General features: G+C 43.3%; 1 protein-coding gene across 1 annotated transcript in view; it reads right to left on the bottom strand.

Moving 5' to 3' along the window:
• The window catches only part of CACNB3 (calcium voltage-gated channel auxiliary subunit beta 3), a 50215-nt gene that overhangs the window by 12868 nt on the left and 16668 nt on the right, over positions 1–20679 (bottom strand). Inside the window, exons 2-9 of the mRNA XM_081321854.1 lie at positions 19474–19596; positions 15457–15579; positions 12356–12471; positions 11343–11395; positions 10236–10255; positions 9659–9739; positions 9465–9523; positions 9141–9250 (exon numbers count right to left, since the gene is read on the bottom strand). Coding sequence (XP_081177980.1) covers positions 9141–9250; positions 9465–9523; positions 9659–9739; positions 10236–10255; positions 11343–11395; positions 12356–12471; positions 15457–15579; positions 19474–19596 — 685 coding nt within the window. The remainder of the gene's footprint in view (positions 1–9140; positions 9251–9464; positions 9524–9658; positions 9740–10235; positions 10256–11342; positions 11396–12355; positions 12472–15456; positions 15580–19473; positions 19597–20679) is intronic.

Raw genomic sequence — 20679 nt, forward strand, 5'->3', positions numbered from 1 at the left:
GGGGGAGCCATCACGACTGGGATTTTTCCTAACCCAAGTCCTCAGCTACATGGAAGAGTACGGACGGGACATCCCCAGTGACAAAACACGCATCCGAATTGTGCAATCTGCCCTGGACGGGACGGCTGCAGACTGGGTGGTGAACCTGCATGACTCCAACGCCCCAGAACTCAACGACTTCAACCGATTCATGTCATCCTTGAGGCGACGATTCGAGGACCCTTTGGCTGACCGGAAGGCCCGGGAGAGAATCAAGACGGTGAGGCAGGGCAGGAGAACAGTGGCCGAATATACCCAAGAATTCCGAGCCATCGCCAGCAAGCTGAACTGGCCAGAAGACATCCTCCTCAGCCATTTCAAAGACGGTCTAAACTACGACCTGTATGACGCTTGCCTGCCTCGGGGAGACCCCTACCATCTCGATGACTGGTATGTCCTGGCAGAGGAAGTGGAAATAGACCTATTGAAAAGACAACGCAGAGGAAAACCATGGGGCCGCCTGCCACTCGAGCAAACACGTGAGGGGGAAAACCCACTGGCCACGGCTAAAAAAATCAAAGGGATGTTTCAATTGCGGGAGAGAGGGCCACCGTGCTGCAGAATGTCGTTCGAAAGCCCCTCCACACAAAACAGAGGCACCATCTTCCAAAAAGCTGGGGAAGTCTCAAGGCAACCCAAAAGAATCTTCCATGAATGGGACAGAGGCTGTAGAGTCCACAATTCCTGCCAAAACCTGGGATTGGACTCCGGCCTACACTGCAGGGGTGGTGGACACCTCGGAAGACAGCTCAGAAGGAGAACCTTTGGTAAGTGGACCTCTTCCACCCATACTTAAGACAGTGACTATATTAGCTTCCTCTGCACCAAAAGCCAATGAAATAAAAGCTCTGATAGACTCTGGCTGCATCCGCTGCCTCATCAGCCCAATGCTGGTGGAGGAACTGAGCATCCCAGTGAGGAGGCTAAAACAACCAATCTCCTTCAGTCAATTAGACGGGTCTATAGCAGGGGGGGGGGACCAGCTACCCTAGCCACTCTACCACTCCACATGTCCCTGGGGTCCCATGAGGAAGACATAACGTTTATAGTGGCCCCAGGCATGGAATGCCCAATGATTTTAGGACTGGAATGGCTGAAGAAATGGAACCCCGGGATAAACTGGAGGACTGCAGAACTCAACTTCCCAAAAGGGGAACAGGAAAACGTAAAAACCCCAAACACCCCCCCCCAACCCAGAGGGAGGAAACAGCAGCAGTGGGGGAAGAGAAGGGGCTAACAGAGATACCGGAGGAATACAGGGACCTGGCTGAGGTTTTCAGTGAGGAAAGAGCAGATGAGCTCCCCCCCCACCGCCCCACAGACTGCACCATAGAATTCAAACCTGGGGCAAAACTCCCAAAACCCAGGATGTATGCCATGAGCCCAAGGGAAATGGCAGAAATGGAAAGATTCATAAAGAAAAACTTAGAAAGAGGATTTATTGAGCCCGCCAAACCCAAAGTAGCCGCCCCGGTTCTGTTCAGGGAGAACAAGGATGGGTCTTTTTGTTTGGTTGTGGATTACCGAAACCTAAATACAATTAGTGAATGTAATCTGTACCCCCTTCCCCTAATGAAGGATATGCTATCCCACCTATCGAAAGGAAAGATTTTTACCAAACTAGACCTGAGGGAAGCATACTACCGTATTAGGATTAAGGAAGGAGACGAATGGAAAACTGCATTCAACTGCCCAATGGGGTGCTATCAATTCAAAGTATTGCCATTTGGACTGCAAGGGGCCCCTGCAGTCTTTATGCAATTAATTAATGATGTACTGAGAGAGCACCTATATAAGGGGGTCCTGGTTTACCTCGATGACATCCTTATCTTCACAGAAACCAAAGAGGAACATATCAAACTAGTCAGAGCAGTCCTGAAGAAATTGCGAGCTGCCCATTTATATGCTAAATTATCGAAGTGTGAATTCCATCAGGAAAAAAATCGACTACCTGGGATATCGCATATCCCCAGAGGGCATCGAAATGGACCCAGAGAAGGTCAGGGCAGTACTAGAGTGGGCACACACACACACACCCCCGCACACGGAAGCAATTGCAAAGTTTCCTGGGGTTTCCAAATTTCTACCGCCAATTCATCCCTGCATTTGGCCAAATAGCCATGCCCCTCACAAATTTGTTGAAAACGAAGGGGGGGTCACCCGTGAAACCCAGCCAGCCTCTAAAATGGTCAATGGAATGTCAAGCAGCATTTGAGAGGCTAAAGAGACTCTTTTCTGCGGAACCTGTACTTAAACACCCAGATCCCAACAAACCTTTTGTAATACAGGCAGATGCGAGCGACGCAGCAGTCGGAGCCGTATTACTACAGGAAAATGATGAGGGGGCGTTGCAACCTTGCGCATATACATCCAGGAAACTTACAGAAACTGAACAACGATGGCCAATATGGGAGAAGGAAGCATTCTCATTAAGGTGGTCATTATTAACTTGGCGTCAATTTTTGGAAGGAAATAAAATACCTTTCCAGGTCTGGACTGACCACAAAAATTTAGAAGCACTAAAAACGCCCAGGAAGCTCACTCCTAAGCAAGCCCGCTGGTCCCAACACTTTCACCGATTCAATTTCACTCTCAAACACTTACCGGGGGGAAAGAACTTCCTGGCAGATGCATTATCCCGCATGCCCCAATATAACAGCACAAGAGTTACTAACTTTAAACCACTTGTACCGGAACAACAACTGGCAGCACCAGTCACCACCAGGGCACAAGAAAAAATGAAGCCGAAGGTAGATAGCCAAACTGGAATAGAATTCAGGAAATCTTTGGAAAGTGATGAATGGTTCCAGAAAAATAAACATGTGTGCACAATTAAAGATGGACTGCCATGGGTGGGGGAGAAGCTATATATACCGGCCACACAGAGAATCAATTTCATGCAACTGTGCCATGATACAAAATCAGCAGGACACTTTGGCTTTGTAAAAACCTTACACTTAACTAAAAGGCAATTTTGGTGGCCATCTATGAAAAAGGACATAGAAAGCTATGTGGGTAGTTGTCAAATTTGCGCAATGGCCAAGAGGTTACAAGGGAAATCGCCAGGACTGTTACAACCAGTGGCGAATCCCTCAGCCCCATGGAAAGAAATAGCCATGGATTTTATTGTGGAACTACCAGAAAGCAACGGAAACACTGTTATCTGGACTGTTACTGATCTGTTCTCTAAGCAAGTCCATTTCATACCTTGCCCAAAAATTCCAACTGCAAAAGCATTAGCAAAACTTTTTGTACAACATATTTACAGATTGCATGGGGCACCACAACGCATGATATCTGACAGGGGGGTGCAATTTACCTCAGCATTCTGGAAGGAATTTTTATCTCTGTTAGGAACTACCCAAGGACTGACATCTAGTCATCACCCTCAGGGTAACGGGCAAGCGGAAAGGGCTAACTCTGTACTTGAGCAATATTTAAGATGTCATGTACATTTTCAGCAGAACAATTGGACAGACCTGCTGCCTTTCGCAGAAGTGGCATATAACAACGCAATTCACTCCAGCACAGGTTACACGCCTTTTCAAGTAGCCACAGGCCAGAGCTTCAACCCCATACCTGATCTAACTCCAAAAGAACCGGTAATTCCAGAACTAAAGGAATGGATTGCTCAGTTACAATACACCTGGCCTATTGTCAGAAAAGCATTAACAGAGGCTAGATTAGCACACAAAACACAGGAAGACAAGAAAAGATCTGATCCCACACCGTTCAAGGTGGGAGAGATGGTATATCTGTCTACAAAATACCTTAAGTCTCTCCAACCCTGTAAAAAACTAGGACCAAAATACATTGGACCTTTTCCAATTAAAAGAATCATAAACCCAGTAACAGTTGAATTAGAACTGCCTAAAAATCTTAGACGAATACACCCAATCTTTCACTGCAGTCTAATAAAGAGAGAACAACAATCTCCCCTACGAACAAAAATTCCACCACCACCACCTCCCATCATGGTGGAAGGAGAACAACATTTCGAGGTGAAGGAAATTCTGGATTCCAGGAAACATCATGGAACAACTCAATATCTAGTGGCTTGGAAACACCTCCCCTCCTCAGAAAATGAATGGGTCAGCAAACACCATGTTAAAGCACCAAAGCTGCTTAAGAGATTTCATACAGAATATCCAAACAAACCGAGTTAACATTTACACATGTTTTTTTTCTTCTCTTTTCTTTTCTCCCCCTACAGATGGACACATCTTTTTTCTAAGGAGAGCGGACTGTCAGAATCCATTTATATCATATTCATAAATGGAATGTTTCAAACATATCCCATGGATTCTGCCATCTCCCGAAGAGAAGAGGATAGATGTGTATTGAACCGGCAATAGGCATTTCAAAGGAAAGGAGAAGCCTTTTGAACTGGGGAAACAAAAGGGGGGGCTAGCATCTGGTTTTTGTCACGGTAGACAGCAATAAACAAAAGGGTCCTAACTTCCTTTTTCCCACGAGATGGATGATACGAGAGGAAGGATGGGGGACTGACCAAATGGGGATTAAGGGGAGTTAAACCGGGAACTCTTTATAAGGGTTTACATCATGGAAATATTAAGCCCTGTCTCATTTCCTACAACCAAGCATGTCATAGTAAAGATTCCTTTTGGACTAAAAATTTGACTCCAAGAGTTTTTGTCTTCCTAAGACGTGGTTTGGGGTGGGTCCTGACAGAGCCATTTCAAGTGACAGCTGAGGTTTTGCCTTCTCTGATTCTTGAGAAGTAACCCAAGTGAAATTAAGGACATTACAACAAGAGAGCAGAATTTGGTTATAGAATTGATGCTATCCTAAAATAGTTCACAATTGATCACTGAGCTTAATTTTATCTTGAGCCATTTCCATACACTGAGGAAGTGCCAATCTGACATCCTGGTGCCAAGTCATTGCATCTCCATAGGGCTTCGCTGGTGTGTGTGTGTGTGTGTGTGTGTGTTCCACAGGCTGATCTTGTTTGGCTCCTTCTCCAGGAGGAAATGCTTTGAGAAAAGATAGTTTTACAATATCTCCTCCTGAGCTCTGAAGGAGAACGTTTCTCCCTCCTTCTCTTTTCATTCTGTTTCCAGAGATTTGCCTCCTTTCATCCGAAAAGAATTGTGGCTTCTTCCTCTGCCTCCTTTCAAGAATGCTTGGAAAAGTGGCTTTGCTGTTTCCCTGCATCTTGTCTTCACTGGAGGAAAATAAATGAACTGAAGAGATAGGGCATTGGATGGAACACCAGGTAGTTGTTTTTTTCCTTTTCTCTATTGGTCAACAGGAAAACCCATTTCCCGTCCCCAGAAAGCAGGCAAGGATATGTTCACACAAGGGTACAGAAGGCAGCATTTTACTCCCGGTGGGGGGGGGGAAGAGTTGTTGTATAGGAAGTGCCTTCAGTCTACATTAAACAGATGCTGTCAAGTGAAGCTCAACTCTTGGTGATGATATGGACATATACCTGGAGCTGCCTTGGCAACTGTAAGGGACTAATTTGATTCCCTTTACTTGGATGTTTTTCAATTTCCCAGTCTCCGCCTACAGCACTGAGATTCTCTGTTGGCCTCTCATCCTAATACGGATACTAATATTGATGTACTAATACTGATACTAATACAAAGACCTGGAAATAGAAGTAGAATGACTATGGCAAAAGAAAGAAAAGGGAGTACCAATAGTAATAGGTGTCTGGGGTGTGATCCCAAAATAATTGGAGCACCGCTTGAACACAAATCCACCATCAATTAATTGCAAAATACAGTTTACTCAGAACAGCTTACATTCTGTGACAATACCTGTAATATCATCAAACATCCACATCTCTCTATCCCAGGTCCTTGCGAAGAAACTTGATAGGCAGACAAAAATGCCAAATCCAGTTTGAACATCTGGTTGACTGTGCCACGAACCCTAATACTAAATATAGTTTCTGAACCAAGAAATGTCAGCCAGATGTTGCCATCTACCAAGGGTAATATTACAACAGCATTTTTCAATTATTTTGGCCTCAGGAATCCTTTCCATTCTTAAAAAAATATTGAGGACACTAAAAAGTTTTGGTTTATGTGGGTTATATTTATCCATATTTACTATATCAGAAATTAAAATTGAGAAAGTTTAAAATATTTAACTGTGTGGACTCCCTGAGAGAGTCTGTACTTTGAGAACCACTGCCTGAAAATAATATCTTTAGTTGATTCTAAAAATCTTGGAATCTATTCACACACACACACACACATCTAAAAACTTTCTATTTATTAATTTTTCACAACTGTAGCAAGAGGTAACCAATTTTTCCTAAGCAACTAATTTGCAATTTGGGGATTACAGTACTATGAATGGTGGCCTATATAATACAGTGATTGTAAAAGTACAGCAAAACAAACATGCTGAAACTAATTGAATGCAGAATATTCATATATTGGCATATTGTTTTTGTCCTAGTGTTAGCAAGCAGCTCAGCCAGGCAAGGTGCTGAAACAACAGGTAGGCTTTCAGCACCTGGCTTAAGGTATGTGGTTGGAAATTCCCAGAGGGTGGTTTTGTGCATATTTCAGAGTTATTCGCCTTGAACTCAGTGGGGATTACTTTTGAATAGGCATGCATAGACTGCATTGTTGATGGAATTTGGGACCATGAAACTGCTCTTCAGTCAAAGCTTGGAATGCATAGAAAGTGCAGTCTGCACTCATGGAACACAAAAGGAATATAAATACAATGTGTTGACTACAGCAGAAAATTGAGAAAATTGAGCTGGCAAGTATATTCAAAGAGAATGATTAGATGGCTGTTTAAGAGAGATCAGGCGAGGTTATCTGATCCAGGTTTGCAATGCAATGTCAAATGAAAGTAAAATCTCTACAATTTTCCAACTTGGCTTCTACTTCATCGAATGGAAATTCCATGCCCACATGTTAGGGAAGGATAACCATTTTGTAAGTAAAAGTTTGTATATTTTTTCCCAATTTGGAAGAGCCACAGAAGATATAGCAGTGAGGCCATTAGGATAGAGGAGGGGGAAAGTTATCATAAGCCTATTCATTTCTTCTTCTTTTTCAAACTTAAGCTAAAAATCCCACCAATATAATGTTGCAGTTAAGTGCGCCCTCAAAAGAGGTGCACTTGGCCTATAGATCTATGGGCTGCTCACACCTGCCACATTTGTAACTACATGGATATCAGCAAGAAGCATTAGAACAGGTTGTCGATAACCATGGAAAAACTGCAGGAGATTTTAGACCACACAGAGACATTTAATAAATAATACTAATATTGTGACATGCCTTAATCTGGGACAGTAGCTGCTTTCAGCAAGGTATTAGTGTCTACAAATATTTTATCCCTTTACTATGACATTTGAGTCATTCACCAGGACTGTGGTATACATTCCTATTTATCCTCCAGACAGACTTTCCATCAATCTTCCATTTTGCCCACAGATTGTTTTTAAAGTGGTTCTTTTGGGTGCATTTCTAAGATAATGTGCTTCAACAGCTAAAAGCTATTTCCAATGTGTAAGTGCATAAAGATTTTAAAATGAATTATTGCCAATTTTAAACTTAATTTTCGCACAGATCAGCATGCAAAGAGAGGACAGACTTTAGAATTACAAAAACACTGCAGCAATTTGAACCCTCAACTGCAGTGCTCCACGTTGTAAAATATGTGACCTGTGCAACACTACTTCACCTATATTTTACTTGTTATGTACTAGCATGGGCCTTACCCTCTGCTTTTCAGCATAACAAATACAATGCTACAGTATATTAATTACTTCCAGTTCCTGTATTTTACAAAAATACCATCAACAGGGTGACACACACACACACACACACACACACACACACACACACACACTGTCAGCATTAGGTTTCTCTCCAAATGTATATCTGAAAGGTAGCTGGATTAGTCTGGTCAATGCAAGCAGAGGAACAAAGGAAATTTAAAACATCTTAAACTGATAACAAGCCGCTAACATTAATAGCCAGCACATGGTAATATTCATATGAGGATTCTTGACAACAACTAACAATTCTTGCTGAACTGGTAGGCTTTCATGGATCTAACCAAGTGGCTCTCCAAAAGATGCAGTTTTGGAGATTATTTTTATTTGGGATGCTAGCAGGATGGGAAAAATTAAAACTCCTTTGCACAATTCAAAAGCCCAAATGATATTCTCATTCCCCACAACAGCAGTGTTAAATGCATGCATGGTTCATTGTTTAAGATTCAGTGTTGTAATGTCATTTAGTCCTAAGCCCCTATTGATGATTCAAATGGCAATACTTTAGTACTGGTCTTATCCCCAAACCTTCCCTCCCTCCTCGTTGTCTATTTATACTCTCTTAGCAATACCCCCATTTCTTCCCACTCATGCCTATTTTGGGCTATGTGCCTTTAAATTCCAATAAACAGGCTTTACATTACAGCTGATATGGAATAGTTCCTCCATGTCTTTCCTGAAATCCAGGAAAAATGGGTTTATATAAATCATTCAACTACATAGATGTGAAATGCCCATGCTGAAATGACAAAAATAAGATGGGAAATATCATTTTAGGAATAGTTGCCTGAGCAACAAGGAAAATCCCAAAGGAGAAGAAGAGAAGGATAGATCTCTGCCCAGGAGATTTGAAACAGTTACTCTGGTTCCACACAACTAACTAATTAAATAGTTGCAGCAACAATACAAATGGGAGAGAGGGATTTCCCTTGTCTTTCATGGTGTAATGCTTACAAAAGTACTTCTGTACTATTGCTAATTTTTCATAAACACTTTGCCACTTTTGAACTGCTTCTGTTTGGAATTCCTGTAGCCAGGTCTCAAGTGGATGATGAAAATCTGAAGCTGAACCCAAAAATAATTTAGAAAAGAAAATGTAGCTTGCCCTGATTTTCTATGAGATAAAATTTTCCAGACAAATTTCATGCTAACTCCAGTTTTTATCTCTATACAGTATCTATAAAGCAATAGTAAACACAATTTCAAAAAGATTGTGTTGACCCCTGAAGATATCAAGCTTCTACATGGCAGAGACACTCTCCAAACTGAAGTTCTTCTGGAAATGAATCAGGGGTTAGACTGATCCCAATTAATTAGGACTCACCAATACTGGAACGGGTTGTAGATCGCTCAATGATGGCCCGTTTCCCAGGATTGTTGAGCACCGAGCGCTTGGCCAGGGACAGGTCTGCTGTAACACGCGTGATGGAGATTCTGAAAGATAGGATGGCTCTGCTAAATGCCCTTAGGATAGGCATGGGGAATAGTGGCCCTTTTATGACTTGTGGACTTCCCCAGAATTCTGGGAGTTAAAGTCCACAAGTCATAAAGGGTCCATGTTTCCCCACTTCTGCTTTAGGAGATGGTGGGTGGGAGGTTGGAGAGGAGAAAGAGAGAGAGAGAAAGGTTGTTTTTTTTAATGCATCACCTGCCATCAAATCTGTGCTTCAAGAAATCAAAGAGAGCTTTCTGCATCATGTCTGTCACCTGCAAGAAAAAGAAGAACAGGTGAGTTGGGAGGTGAGCAGAGGCAGTGGTCAGCTGACAGTCACAGTCAGTACTAGCATATCTGGTTTAGGAGAGATATAGGAGAGAATTTTATCCCTTCCATATCCCCCATACCTCGTATCCTTTCAGTGAGGGCCCCACCAGCACCACTGGCCGCATGGAAGGAACCACGTCATATGGAGGGATGTGCTCTGTCTGTAAAAAAGGAGAATGTGTCACAGGAAGTGACTTCTCCCCTATTCTGCAGCCAAAAGTCTGCTGCTAATTGTAAGGAGAAAAAGGGGAAGTAGTAAAGATAAAGAGGGTTTCTCCAAGCCACATATTTCACCAAATATTGTACACGTATGACACAAACATCAAGACCAACGTCAACCTCCAGGATCCATTTTGTTTTGCTTTTGCTACAATATCACACCCCAGTTGGTGAGGAGGCTTCAGGTTGTCTATAAGACGAATAGGCTCCAGCCCCACTCAGCCTTTTGAAACTCTTGGGATACAGGAAACTCTACCATTGCTGAACAGCTATTTTGCCTCTGGGAAGCTCTGCTCTCAGATTTCTCCTAGCATCCCAGCTGCTCAACATGAAGTTAGACAAGATAAGCCTCAGAGGTCATCCTGCCTTTTTCCTGGGAACTGTCTGGAGAAGAAAGGAGTCACATCCAAGAAGGCAACCCCAGCATTAAGGCCTTACCTGCTTTTGCTTCTGCTTGGCTTGTTGGAAGAGAAAAAGAGACATACGGTTGTCAATAGTCATGAGGTAGCAAGGAAAAAAGAAAAAAGGGAAAGAGTTCTGCAGGGCTGGAGATTTGATCTCCCGGAATTGCAACAGGACCAGGAAACTTCTCCCAGAAAACACTTCACGTTATTTCCAAAATGTAGCACGACATGTACACACATACAGGTAGTCCTTGACTTACGACCACAACTGAGCCGAAAAATTTCTGATGCTAAGCAAGGCAGTTATTAAATGAGTTTTGCCCATCTTTATGACCTTTCTCACCACAGCTGTTAAGTGAACCACGGCAGTTGTTAAACTAGGAACATTATTGATAAGTCAGTCTGACTTCCCCATTGACTCTGCTTATCAGAAGTTCACAAAAGGAGATCGCATGACCCACCCACCCCCAGGAAACTGCAACTGTCATAAATATGAGTCAGCTGCCAAACACCTGAATTTTGACCATGTGACCATGGAGATGCTGCAGTGGTCGTAAGGATGAAAAATGGTCATCGGTCTCCTTTTTCTCAGGGCCGTTATAACTTTGAACAGTCACTAAATGAACTATTTTAAGTCAAGAACTACCTGTTACAGCATTGGAAGTCATTGTTCGCACTCAGAACTTCACTGAAAATGCTACATAGGAGACAAGCCAAGGTAAGCAAACTCTGAGGACTAAGATGTCCCTTTTTCTGCACTATTTAAATTAACTGCTACCATTTTTTTTATTTTGATAATTATGGGGAAAGACTCTTAGCCACTGAAGATTTCATTTTGCAACTGCTTTAATCCTAAAAGGTGTTACCAACTTCATGCCGCACATTTCTTTCTGAGAATCCTGACAACGCTCATCTCGCATCTGGTGATCCCCTCCTTCCTTTAGTAGCTGTTCCCGCTTCTTCCACCACCACCCCATTTCCAACACACAGGTGGGTCAGTTCCAGCTATGACCTCTTTGGATTTTTCTGAATAATGATATGCAGCCCGATTTGACACACACCTTTTCTCAAATTAAAAAAAAATTGCAAAACAAAAAAATCAGCAGAGATTTCTAAAAGTTAGTTCTCCTTATGTCTTTACCTAACGATGGGGGAGGCGATCGCCGGTTGCTGATGGCAGGATTCCCAGATTGCCTAGCGGGAGGAGAGGAAAGCAAATACATGGTAAGAACCTAGGATTTAAAAAATGGTGTTTGTGTATGTACAGATTCAGAATCATCTTCTGTATATGACATATCCCCTCCCAAGGTCCACTTTTATTAATAAATATTGACATAACTGTTCACCTTCCAAATTATTTTCCATTAATATTGCCCTTAAAAAAAGCATCAAAGTAACCTAAATATTTGCATACACATAGAATTATAAATAATAATAATAATAACAACAACAACACAACAACAACAACAACAATAATGAAGTTGGAAGGGACCTTGGAGTCATCTTGTCCAATCCCCTGCTTGGGCATGAAACCCTATACCAGTGATGGCAAACCTTTTAGAGACCGAGTGCCCAAACAACAACCCAAAACCCATTTATATATCGTCGGGTGCCAGGTGGGCGTGGCCCATTGGGTGGGCATGGCTGCGGTGGTAATGGCAGACTGGTTGGGACTAAAAAGTTCGATCAATCAATTCCAACTTTGCGAGATCTTTTTTTTTCCTGTGAGAAGTTGAAATTGATTGATTGATTGAATCTTTTTTTTCTGCACATGGCGGTGGAGGCTTAAAGCAAAAAGGTTTTATAAAACCCAACTGAAGGCCTAGGACTGAGGCGACGGTGCGCATGCCCACAGAAAGGGTTCTGCATGCCACCTCTGGCACACGTGCCATAGGTTCGCCATCACGGCCCTATACCATTTCAGACAAATGGCTGTCCAGTCTCCTCTTAAAAATTTCCAGTATTGGAGCATTCACCACTTCTGGAGGCAGGTTGTTCCACTGGTTAATTGTTATACTGGAGGCTGAGTTTGGTTAGTCAAGAGCTTCAATGTGGGAGGGCACATGATGTACTCCCAAATTTATGGCCAGAGACACTTTTTATATCTCCTTCTGTTGCCAGAATTAAACACTGTATATGCTTGTCCCATCTCACCTGGCTTTTTGCTCCTGTTTCAGCCGTATGGCCTCCAGCCTCTGTGGGCTGGGGATGAAGGCGATGTCTCCCCCCTCCTTCACTAGCCGCCCGATCCACCAGTCATTGCTGTATTTCTGGAGAGAATATCACAGGAGAAGGCCACAAGCTTGATTCCCAACTTAATCTCCACCTCACCTTGATTAACGTAAGCTAGATTACTGTTTTTAACCTTGACAGCTTCCAAATGTGTGGACTTAACAATGCAATCATGGCAGAGAATTCTAGGGGCTGAAGCCCACACATGCAGAAATTGTATGTACAAGTTTAGGTATAGTTCAAGGTGCTGGTTATCACCTTTAAATAGCAACAGCACTTAAATTATATACAGTCCTACAGTGCTTCACAGCACTCTTTGGGTGGTTTAAGGAGTCAGCATATTGCTCCCAACCATCTGGGTCTTCATTGTACTGAGCTTGGAAGGATGGAATGCTGAGTAAACCTTGAGATGGTCAGGATTAAACTAGTGACTATGGATAGAGTTTACTTGCAATACTACATTCTAACCACTGTGCCACCACAGCTCCTACATCTTATAACCTGGCTTGGGGTCAGTTTATTTGAAGCAACACCTCTTTTTATGACATCTTCCCACCAGGGCAGGAAGGCAGGGCATGATATGGGTCCCATCAATTAGGGATTGTGATCTGGTGGGAACACAAAAAAGGCCTTGGTGGTGGCCCCTTCTTTATGGAACTTCATTGCCCCTGAGGTGTAGTTGGCCCCCGTCCTGCTGTTTTTCTGAAAGGCCCTAAAGACATGACTTTGTCCACAGGCATAGCAACTACAAATGGAAATGGAGCTGATCAAGTGGCTAATCTGACTATATTGTGGCTGCCATCGGGAGTGGGGGAGTGGTTTTTTTAATGGTTTTATTGTACGATGGATTTTTAAAAAATTAAATGTTGCAAGCCACCCAGAGCCAGTGTGAGTTGGGCTGCTATATAAATTTGATTAATTAATAAATAAATTATAAATTGCCAAGGTTGGGAAACACTGGGCTAAAGTCATGCATCACACACAATCATAATGTGATTTATTTTGCTTGAGCCTTTGTGGTTTGCAGAACATGATTTAAGGTTTAGCATGATGTGTGAACCCTTGTCTTGGCTAGGTAAGTCATGTGCAAGCCAGATAGTGAACTCAAGCTTTCTGTTAAAGAAAAAAAGAGAGGATATGATCTGTCTGTCTATCTGCTCATGTATCTTTTTCTCTTTTGTCTTCTTAAGCTATTCCGATCAGAGTAGAAGGTGCTTTTTTTCTAATTATATATATTTTAGTATGAGTATTAATACATTAAACATAGCATTTGGTGGGTAGCCATTATAGCTAAACATCTGTTCCTCCAATACTCGAAAGCTACGTCCCTGGAATAAAAATTGTTTAAAATTAAACAGCTGATCTTCTGGATACCGCAACCAAGGAATGAGATGCTAGGTCTAAATTAAACTACGGTATATCATGTCTACATTTTTAGGGTTCTTAAAAGACTGAGTTTTGTTTCTTCTCTCTTTCCTTCACTTCCCTTTACTGGATAACTACTTTTTCCTCTTTTTCTTCCTCAACCTGTACTGGGTTTGGGTGAAATATCCAGTTAAACAGAGAATTGTTTAACAAGATAATATCTTTGAAGCAGTTAGTCCCAAACCTGTTGGAGATCAAGAAAAGCCACTATGACTTGGCTCTTTCAGAAAATTTTTGCAGGTTTGATAGTAAGAACTGACCGTCTCTTGGGTAAGTTAAGGGATGGGAGATTTATTGCTGTTATTGGAGTGGGGTTATGATTATATTTTCTTTTACTCTTTTCCTATTTTTATCTGCTATCAAATGGAAGCCTTTTTGCAACTGAGCAGCACATAAGTTACAGACATAAATAAATATGTTCATATTTACCATGTACGTAATCCTTGTTTTACAACCGCAATTGGGACTGGGATTTCCAGAAACTGACAAAAAAGATTGCAAATTGCAATCATGTAACTATGGAGTGCTGCAATTGATCGTAGATGTAAACCAGTTGCAGTGTGTGTGTGTGTGTGTGTGTGTGTGTGTGTGTGACATTTTATGACAGCTGGAAATGTCTTACAGGCCGTAAAGCAGGGTCCTCATCCTCAAACCCAGCCACTTTAAGACTTGTGGACTTCAACTCCCAGAATTCCCCAGCCAGCATGGCTGGCTGGGGAATTCTGAGAGTTGAAGTCCACAAGTCTTAAAGTGGCCAGGTTTGAGGACCCCTGCCATAAAGTATCCTTTGCAAGGCCATCATAATTCCAACAATTGTAAAGCAAGGTTTACTTGCATTTCAGGTAAGATTTTGAAAGGTGTTCACCTATTGCAACCCAATCCATATTTTGTAGGCTATTCAAAGACAAAGTGAATCAGCTCCTGGAATCTCCATCAATACATCTACGTTGTATGTGATCACGGTATTTCCAACCTTCCCAGCTGGCTTCTGACAAGCGAAATCAGCAGGGAAACCAGCCTCACTTAACAACTAAATGACTCACTAAACAACTGTAGTGACTTGCTTAACAACTATGGCAAAAATAGTTGTAAAATCAGGCACGACTCACTTAACAACTGCCTTGCTTAGAACAGTAATTCTCATCTCATTTGTGGCCATATAAGTCAAGGACCACCAGTAAACCACCCACCCCTATCCCTAACAGCAGTAATGCAATGTCTTTCCTCGCAAATCCAAATAAAGGTTCCGCTTCCACTCATCTCTGGTACTGCCAGTGTATTGTATTGGCCTTATATGTTTAAATCACTTGCTTTGTGTCTAACTGTTTGCTTAATGGCTGACCTACTTTTGCATGTTATGTAATGGTTGCTGGGCTGAGTTAGACTTGCTGTCTCCAGTCTGTTAAGTAGGCTTTGGGCGGGAAACTGCTACTTTAAATCTATTGGTCACCGCCTAGAGGCCAACCATATAAATAGCTGCACAGCAGCTATTAGTTTGCTTCTGTTATGTTCTGACTCTGAATAAACTTGTTGCTGTTTGAATACCTCGTCTCGCTTAATGCCTGCAAGAACCAAATACTTAACAGCCAGTGCCCCACCTCTTTAATATGCAAGAAGTCTTTGGCTTCAAAGTTGATGGCAGATCCCTGCACAGGACATTCTTCATCCAATGCGCCACAGTAGCTGACATTAGTACGGACAGCAAATGCAACTGGTTTGCTCTGAGGAGCAGAAGAAATCAAATATGAGTTATCAGTGCCAGGTCAGCTCCAATGTAAAACAACACCTTAGAATCAAATGTCTATCCTCCTCTTTCTCCTATTTTTGTAACCTTGATGGGCTCAAACAATGCCCAAGCACAGTTAGAGGGGCTCAGAAGGGTAGACCGTGCCTTCAGGGGAAGACACTACCTGGTCATTGCTGATCCTTTTGGCCAACACTGCTTGGAAATTACCTACATCTAAACAGGATTCACTTATATTTTATAGGGGTCTAAGCACGGGAGTTTAAAATTCTTTTTCAGTTTCCACTGCCTTTCTGTAATGAGATGGGTACATGGACTGTTTTTTCTAATATACCCCTAAAGTGTGGTGGGATAGTTTCTGGGTTGTCCATCTCTCTCTCCTGCAGGAACATGCTCTGGCCATCCCAAAGTTCCACCATCCTCTTCCTGTTCCCAGAACCATGCTTTAAACAAGGGCTTTTCAACCTTTTCACCCATTGTATCACTTTTAGGATATGGCAACATTCGAGTACCACCAGTCATATAGCAAGGTGTCAAAAACTTGATGACCAAAAAAAAAAAAGGAAAAAAACTGATGAAGTACAGGTAGTCCTCGACTTACAACAGTTCACTTAGTGTCTGTTCGAAGTTACAATGGCACTGAAAAAGTGACCCCCAAGCCACAGCCGAGCAAGACATCTGCCTGCCCGCCTGGCGGTGCTCTTCCTCCTGTCCGAGGTTTTCATTGTTGTGAGCATTTCTGTTGAGGATTGGCAGTGGGGGTGGGGTGGGGGTATGTTTGCTTTTTATTCCCCCAGTCTGCTGGGAGGTTGCAGCAGGTTTTGGTCACTTCACATGACCCTGGGACACCAAATATGAATCAGTTGCCAAGCATCTGAATGTAAATCACAAGAACTGGAGATGCTGCAACATTCCAGCTGATCAGCGCTTCTTCTGGGCTCAGAAGCACCAGGATCAGCACCGAGCTCCAGCTGGAGCCTGGCACTGATCCTGGCGCTTCCGCTGAGCCCTGACAGCCCTAAAGCTCCAGCCATCTCTCGCTCAGGCTTGTGCGGGGCTGCCACCGGTTCAGCTCATTCCCCTCCCCACTACCACTTTTCTAGGATGGTCGCGTACCACCTGCCAGGTGCCAATGTACCACAGGTGGTACCCGTACCACTGGTTGAAACGCTCTGCTTTAAACTGCTTTATGGCAAACCTTTCCATTGCAACCAACCAACCAACCAAACAAACAAACAAACAAGGCAGGGCATATGGAATGCTGGCTGAATATTGATGGGGAAAAAAGTAAAAGTGGAGAGAGGAGATGGAATGGATAGATGGAAACCGGAATAGAAAAAGGAAAGCTTTCCCCTTTTAGTATACCTATCTACTAAATGCGGAGGCCTGCAGAGAAGAAAGCCTGAGGTTCCAAAATTCTTCTCCCAGAAGCTTCCTGGTTCTTCACACCTTGCTCCCACCTCCAGTTTTGTCATTGTAGCTCGGTAGCTCAGCTATCCCAGAGGGTACTTCACTTACTATTCACAGCCCCTAAACCCAGTAGGCAATAGAAATGGAGTTTTCACATTCTCTGATGCCTAATAACTAAAAAGGCAAATGTTGAAATAATTTCCATAGTGCTACCTCCTGGCCATGTGGCATATAAGCATGAAGACTAGAGAATTCATCCCTTCTTTTCCCCCTCCCCTCAACTGTGTCCTGGAAGATGGACAAATCTCACTGGGGATAAAGAAAATGAAACTTCATTTCAGAGGTTTTTTTAATTAAAAAAACATTAAGTATCAAAATGCAAACCTTCCATATAAAGTAAAATGGAAACAGAACTGCCCAGATCACAGTAATACTTGTGAAGTAGTTAATGAAGCACTCAAAATGAAAATGTTCCAGCTAGACCACATATTGACACTGGCCTACTACATGCAAAGAACTCTCTATCTAAAAATCATGTAACACCGCCCCGATGATAAGATTTATAATTATTACTACAAAGCATGAGAATATTGTAAAGAAAAAATATTTTCATGGACATGGCTGAAATTCCACAACTGGTGGCTATATATAAAAGCTATTACTTGGCTATAAAGGTAAAGGGTAAAGGTTCCCCCACACATGCGTGCTAGTCATTTCCAACTCTAGGGGCTCATCTCCGTTTCAAAGCCGAAGAGCCAGCGCTTGTCCGAGGACGTCTCCGTGGTAATGTGGCCAGCATGACTAGATGCCAAAGGCGCACGGAACGCTGTTACCTTCCCACTTTAGTGGTCCCTATTTTTCTACTTGCATTTTTACGTGCTTTCAAACTGCTAGGTTGGCAGAAGCTGGGACAAGTAACAGGCGCTCACTCTGTTACGCAGCACTCGGGATTCGACCCGCCAAACTGCCGATCTTCTGATCGACAAGCTCAGCGTCCTAACCCATTGAGCCACCGCGTCCCTTATATTACTTGGCTATACATTTATCTATTTCTACACATCTGAAGCAAATGGGTCTGTGTTTCCAAATATCCGTTACAAATTGCAGGAGATGGGTACCTTGTGTCTTACCCAGCCAGCTTCTTTCCCTGGACATTTCCTTCCATGTTTTAAAAAGATCAAACCACCTTCTATATAGTATTTAGCAAAAGAAAAGGCTGGGTGTGTATGAGAGACAAAGAATCTTCTCTCATTCATGGGGATGTGGACCATGAGTCTATAATCTGCAATCTGACCTCTTAGTAATGGTCATAATGCCACCTCTTCACAAGACAGTTTGTAGTTTTGAAAATCTTCAAGAGTTCCCTCAAACCTGATGATACCAACTGTTCTGTACCAGCCTGCTACCGGCCCTACAAACAGAATTAAGCCTGCCAAATTTATTAACATAAAACAGCAAAACAAGACACCAACCATGAAACAGGAGCTATGAAACAGGAACTAATCAAGTGGTTGCCTTCAGCAAACCAGCCCTCCCACGCATTCCCCTTTTATACAGTTCAGGGCGTGGCTTCTCTCTGCCTCCTACCAAGGTGCCCCATTGCCTTCCTCTGTTTACTCCTGATTGACTGCCTCCTGCGTCGGGCGTCCTTGAACAGGGCCAGCTGTGGGTCATCTTCATCCACTCTGTCAGGCTCACACAGCTGGGTCTGCGTCGTGACCAGGTGGGAGGGGCCTGGCTGAGGGCTCTCATCAGCAAGATCTTCAACCCCCTCAGTAAGCTCTTCAACACCCCCCTCCTCCTCTGAGTCGTCCGACCCAACTGCCGAACCCACAGGCTGACCCTGAATCACACCACCAACTTTTGAACAAGGATGGTGCCTTTTTTGGCTACATAAGTAATTTTAGAGAACTTAGATCAGTACTGGTAGTTGCTTTTCTCCTCTCCTTACCAGGTCTCTGCAGTAATTCAGATTTTATTCCAACAATGAGTGTAAATATAGCACCTGCATACACTTTAAAGATGCTATCTCTTTCTGCAATCCTGCTGCTTCTCTTCATAGTTGTCGCATGATCTCAGCTCTACTGCTTACATTATTTTTCTTTTAACCAAATTGTAATTCAGATTGATTAGGGCTACCAGGAATTAACCTGTGCTTCCAAACAGCAGCTTCTTGCCTTGCCAATAATATTCTACTGTGTAGCTGTTACAACTTCCTCTGTTTAGCTGATCCTCTGTGGCTTAAAGGAAAAATATAAGGCAGAAAGAGTGGGAAAACAGAGAAAGATGACAAGTGTTCTAACCAGCTGGGGAATTCCATAACTGAAGCAGAACACCTGAACAATAAAAAACTGGACTGTTGCAGGGGCAATCATACTAACCTGGACTGTTGCAGGGGCAATCATTCTCACATGATGCAAACCTCTATCTGTCCTGGAAAAAACCAAGACCCATCCATTACCTTGGCTTTTTCAAGCTGCTGCTGGGCCTGGTTCTCCACTTCGCGCTTCACACCTTCACGATCCTCCTCTAGCGACACGTCGGAGTCCAATGATGGGCGGCTAGTGTAGGAATCAGCAGAGCCCTGGGGTAAATGTAAGAAATATATATATGTGTGTGTATATATATTCTCACCAGCTCAAGGTTGACTCAGCCTTCCATCCTTCTGAGATTGGTAAAATGATGACCCAGATTGTTGGGGGCAAGATGCTGACTCTGTAAACCGCTTAGAGAGGGCTGTTTTAAAAAAGCACTGTGAAGTGGTATATAAGTCTAAATGCTATTATGGTTGCTATTTTGGGAACTGGGGAATAGAATTCATACTGGCTGTTTGGGCTGTCTCTCTGTTAGCCCAGCGATTTAGGCCAGGCAAAAAGAACAGCCAGAAGTGCTAGCTCTGACTTTATTGTAAGGTTACTGTTATGTATTGGGCTCAATAGTAATACCACGTGGGTTGCTGGAGCGGCTAACGGCTCTCCAGCAACCCAGACTACAAGTCTCCAGTGCTGCTATTGGCTATCCCTAGGCGGCAATGGTTGCTTCAAACCTATTGGCTGCCGCCTAGGGGCTAGACTATATATTGCGGCTAGTTACAGCCCAATTCTCAGTTCACACTCTGCAAGCAATAAACCATGAGTTTGCCTGAACTCACTTGTCTTGCCTTCTTTCCTGTGCCAAAGAACTCGCTACACAACACTGGCGACGAAGGTGGGATCCTGCTTCCTTGAAAAAGAGCTGAAGTCTATGAGGGGAAGGCAGCACACGCCGGAGGGAAAAGGCATTTCCCCCCCTCAAGGTCGGCTAGCAAGCTACGCTAGCGACCTCGTCCTCAGTGGACTCATTCCCTGAGCCTGGGAAGCAGGATCAGAAGAAACTGCAGGAACCAGCAGAGACAGAATGCCGAAGGTTGGGAGACTTCGAGAATTCGACGTGAAGCACCCAGAGGAATGGCCATCCTATTTGTCCCAGGTAGAAAACTACCTCCGGGCAAACCAGATCCCGGAAGAAGGACTGAAGGCCGCAACGCTACTCTGCCTATGTGGCCCAGCAACCTTTGATTTGGCCGAGAACCTCTTCACTCCGACACTGATAGAATTGGTCTCCTACGCAGACCTCAGAAAGAAGCTAACCGAACATTTTCAGCCCAAGATGTCTGAGATAGCACGCC

This window comes from Vipera berus (assembly GCF_964194415.1).
Source record: "Vipera berus genome assembly, chromosome: 2".
In the NCBI taxonomy this organism is placed as follows: Eukaryota; Metazoa; Chordata; class Lepidosauria; order Squamata; family Viperidae; genus Vipera; species Vipera berus.